The sequence below is a fragment of the Sesamum indicum genome, unplaced genomic scaffold (assembly GCF_000512975.1).
Source record: "Sesamum indicum cultivar Zhongzhi No. 13 unplaced genomic scaffold, S_indicum_v1.0 scaffold00155, whole genome shotgun sequence".
In the NCBI taxonomy this organism is placed as follows: Eukaryota; Viridiplantae; Streptophyta; class Magnoliopsida; order Lamiales; family Pedaliaceae; genus Sesamum; species Sesamum indicum.
In genome coordinates this window covers 82,832-87,454 of record NW_011628063.1, presented here as the reverse complement: position 1 = coordinate 87,454, position 4,623 = coordinate 82,832, and the positions used below count along the sequence as shown (strand labels likewise).

The following is a 4,623-nucleotide window of genomic DNA, read 5'->3' as shown; positions in this document are numbered from 1 at the left end:
CCAACCAGCTTCAAGTAAAGGTTTGTTCTCTTTTTTCTGGGGCTGGAAAATTCTAATCCGAATCGGATTTGCGGCACTTGTTATTTAATTGGTATATATAATTTAAAAAGAATGAGTTTGTTGATCGTATGGTAAGTGTGATAATACTTATAATATGATTGTTTGATTGATTTGTTGTATTCAAAATCTGATTCAAATAAAAAAAATAAATGAAAGTTCGATATGAAATTTTCTAGTCTCAACTACAAAAGATAAGATATATTCGTTTTTTTCAATACTAGAAGAAAGAGATAAGACTTTTTGAATTTCTATAAGTTCAAAATTCAATTACTTTTTAAGTTTTTTTGTACAAAAATAATAACCTCCAACAACTGTTATTAAATTACATAGTTTAAATTTTCACTGAAAATATTTTATTTTGACGACGCGACAAATAATCTCAATTAAAAATGTTGGATTGATGAATTTTCTTATTATTGTCAATGAACTAATCATAAGTTAATTGCCTTGATTTATGATTCAACAAAAAAGTCCCAAAGCAAATCATGAAATCCTACACCTAATTGATGTCAGGCTACAACCATGTGACATTCCAGCTCTCCCTTCACAGTTGATTCACTCCATCCAGGACAATTGAGCCAACTAGTAACCTATGTTGAGAACAGGATTTGTTGTGATCCAACAGTCAACAGTAATAAAACGTAACGTACTCAATTCACTATAAAATGAGCCCACCAGATTAGATTTTTATAAAATCGCCGACTCATATTGAGAAAAGGATGATATAATCTTTCTATTTTTAGTAAAGCTTCAAGATTTGATCATCTTTGAAAAGATAGGTTCCTTACCCTATTTTAGGACATGCCCAAAATATGTCTATATTTGGAATTCACAAGAAAACCATCTCAAAAGCCTTTCACCACAAACAATTGGAACCGAAATAGCCAAAAAGAGGTCTTGGGACCCAAGTTTCTTAGTGATTTGGTGAATGACATGATACATAGGCAATGATCTAAGTGTACATTATGTGACCGCCAACACAATCGTTCGGTGGTTTCGTGTTCAATTCTTTATTTGAATGTCACGAGTTTGAAACTTATTGATGATGTAACGCTAACCAATTATGTGCGGCGTATTATAAAATGGTAGTAACAGACCTATAATGCTTGATCTAGTGAAAGTTGAGTTTGACTCATTGGTATGTTAGTGGGACTATAGTGATCAAGTTAGAAATGTCTCGACAAATTTTGATGAAAAGAACATTCTACTGTAGCCCATAATGCTTAATCTAGTGAAAATTGAGTTTGACTTACTGATATGTTGGTGGGACTACAATGATCAAGTTAGATAATGTGTCAATAAATTCTGATGAAAGGAACATTGTATTGCTGGTGGGATAGCCACAAGGGCTTTATCTTAGCTTAGCCTTTTCTAATAAAAAAATAAAAGTAAAGTGTGCATTATTTTTCTATCTCTCTTAGGTGGTTGAGACGTACAAATGATGACATATACAGTCCCGTAAATACGAGAAATAAATAGAATATGCAGTTGCAACTTTCATTTGAAGCATAGGGTAAAAGTTTATACAAAACCATTAGCCCATTGTCATTGAGGAGATGGACCAATCTTCCCAGTTACATCAATTTACATCCTTTTTGAGTTGTGACTGCTTGATATGGACTAAACCTGCAATTGTCACTTTCACCCTGCTTGTTTTGGAGGCGCTAAATAGCATTGAAATCATGGCCCAAAACAGACATAATTTCACAAGAAATCAGTACAGGAAAATGACTGTCCTAAGCTAAGATCTCAGTCGTCGCCCGGCCACCGGAAGATCTGATCTATGTTTCTGAGACATCTGAGGTAACGGAATCCCACATGAGCTTTTTGTAGTGGAAGCTACAACATGTGTTGAAAAGGGCATTTCTTGATGGATTTGTAACTGAGAAGTTACAGTTGAAGAACAGCTGAAAAATTTAGCTAATGGTCATGACAGTACAGTTACTATGTTGTAAGAGGGACAACTCTGTTAATTGGATTCTCAGTTTGTTGAGGCTTAAGGTTGGTGGACCAAACTATTACATTTAGGCAATTCAAAGTCGAATATAATTTTTCATATTGATAAAGGTCTATGAAGTTGAGATAACCTATTATTATAACTATAAAGAATTTAGCCAAGAAATATGATGTAATAATCAAGACCGTCGGACCTCTTTTATATTTGTTAAACCATCTTATTGAACGTAATTACGACTAGTAAAATAACTTCTGAATGATACACTTTAGTTTTTTTGACAACATTTATAAGGCATTCACTTTATCGGTTCTTAATTCTTAATCCGCGTGAAATGACATGTCACAAGAATATTCTTGATCAATTCCAAGACTCCCAATTCAAGAACAGTCGCCACCTTATCTACAGAATTATCAAAATAAAAGGGTGTGATGCCCCCGGACATGAACTTCTCAATGCTATAAGGATCACACCTTAACATCAAATGGATGACCATATTGTAAAAGAACAAGGAGACTCTCATACGTTAGAACACACCTGTCTTGATGAGACTTATCATATTAGGCACAAGAAAAATGGTATAGGCCCATAGGCCCAGAGTAGCCCATAGAGCTCTGGATGTTGATGTGATTCTGGTAATATGAATGACCTTGGGCAACCCTGGACAGATGTAGTCTTTCTGATACATTAACCATTCACATGTAATAATTATATCAACCTTTGATTCATGTGTCCAGGTAACTCATCATTCATGGATAACAATATGCTCAAGACAACAGTGACAGAATGTTAGAACCTTCCTACACCTCTCCATGTGTATGTATTCCAGCCTGATAGATTGTAAGCTGGTGTATGGCCTTAGCAAACAGTTCTCTCAGATCGGGATGGTGAGTGACTACATGTCGAGCAGCTCCCTCCAGCACACTCAGAACTCTAGCTTGTTCTAGTGCTTTGCTGTTACCGGCATTTATCGCTAGGTTGCAGAGTAATACAATCTCGTGCAGATGCAATGGACCTCGATCGTTGCTTCTCAGCAAATTCATTAGCTTTGGCACCCCATTGAACTCAATAATTGCTTGCGAATGCTCTTTGCGATTATAATTGTCATCACAGACAAATTTTCCTAAAGCTTTGGCTGCTTCAGCTGCAACGTCAAGATTCCTACGACCGAGCTGTGCAACCAAAGATTGCACGACCCGTTTCTCCTTTGCAGGAAACATTGATGCTAGACAACCAATAGCCTTAATAGCCGGAGTCACCAAGGGCGGGCTTGCATCCTCATTTATCACCCTCAAGAGCTGATCCAAGACGACCTTTGCAGCCGTTGAACTTGGGTTAAAAGCAGCACGTTTAAGATCGTTATTAGACTCAGCCACTGCAGTCAACTCCATCACTACCATCAAACAGTTCATCTTTAGTTCCACAGGCTCCTTCTCGATAATCTTCGCCAAAACGAGCAAAGCCTTAGTCTCAGTAATTTTCCTACTATTCGACAAACTCCCTTTCGCCAACTTCCATAATGCAGCGGCGCAACTCACTTTAAGCCTCAATTTCACCTCCGGGGACTCCATTTCCCTCTCTTTCTCCTTCCTATGACTGTGATGCCTACTCCCCTCAAAACTATTACCACTACCAAGACCACTTACACCTTTCTTCACCATCTCTTTATTAATCTGAACAATCGAATGCAAGCTATTAACCGTCTTCCGTGAATTCGCCTCCTTAAACTCCTCCAAATCCACATCCATACCCAAAAGGGCCACCAGCGGTCTCGTCACATTCTCCTTACCAAACTCCTCTTGCACATTTGCATCCATTTCCACCATTCTCGACACCAAATTCACCAATGTCACTTGAACCCTCATAGGCGCTTCCGATAGCGCTCTGGCAACGACTTGAACCCCCAATGCATCCGTGATCATCCTCACACGGCCTTGATCATCCGCCAAATTACACAAAGCACTGGCAGCAGCATTCTGTGCATCAAGATTCCCACTTTCTTTCAACAACTTCAAAAGGGGAGGTATCCCATTCTCTTCAACTATAATCTTCTTGTTCCTATCATTACCCTGTGCTAAAATTGCTAGCTCGTTGGCAGCCTCGGCCCGGCCCATATGGACAGCAGCTATGTAAGGCCAAACCCAAGCTAAAATAGGATCAGTAGTAGCAATCGGTGGCAGAGACAGATTAATACTCCAATTATCAGTGTCTTGACTGAATATAGAGAGAACCCATTTAATATCAGCCAATGAAGAATCAAGTAAAGCCGAGACCTTCTTGAAATCCGCCGCCGTGGTGATGGAGAGCACGTGGTGGAGGACGTTGGTTTTCTTGTGGCGGCATTTGCGGGCAAGGGTTAGCGCCCGGTCGAGGGCCTTCATAACATCCAAAGACACGCGGCGGATGGGGCGGTCGTAGACGCCGGGGGAGGTGGTGGTGAGGCGGGCGGCGGAGCGAAGAAGCTGAGAGAGCTCGGTTACTTGGCGGGCGAGTTCCGAGTTTTCGGGCTTGAAAGACTCGGCTTCTTGAGCTGACTTGATAGCTCGATCAGCGAGGAGGATTGGGAGGGAGAGCACGTCTTGGATTGATTTCTCTTCCTCAGCCGCCAT

General features: G+C 39.7%; 1 protein-coding gene across 1 annotated transcript; it reads right to left on the bottom strand.

Moving 5' to 3' along the window:
- Nucleotides 1–2,814: 2,814 nt before the first annotated feature.
- Nucleotides 2,815–4,623, bottom strand: LOC105179378. The gene has a single exon (XM_011102988.2). It carries the CDS (start codon nt 4,621–4,623, stop codon nt 2,815–2,817), a length of 1,809 nt encoding a protein of 602 aa, XP_011101290.2.

Coding starts and splice junctions, on each gene's coding strand:
- LOC105179378 (XM_011102988.2), bottom strand. CDS start 4,623: ATGGCGGCTGAGGAAGAGAAATCAATCCAAGACGTGCTCTCCCTCCCA.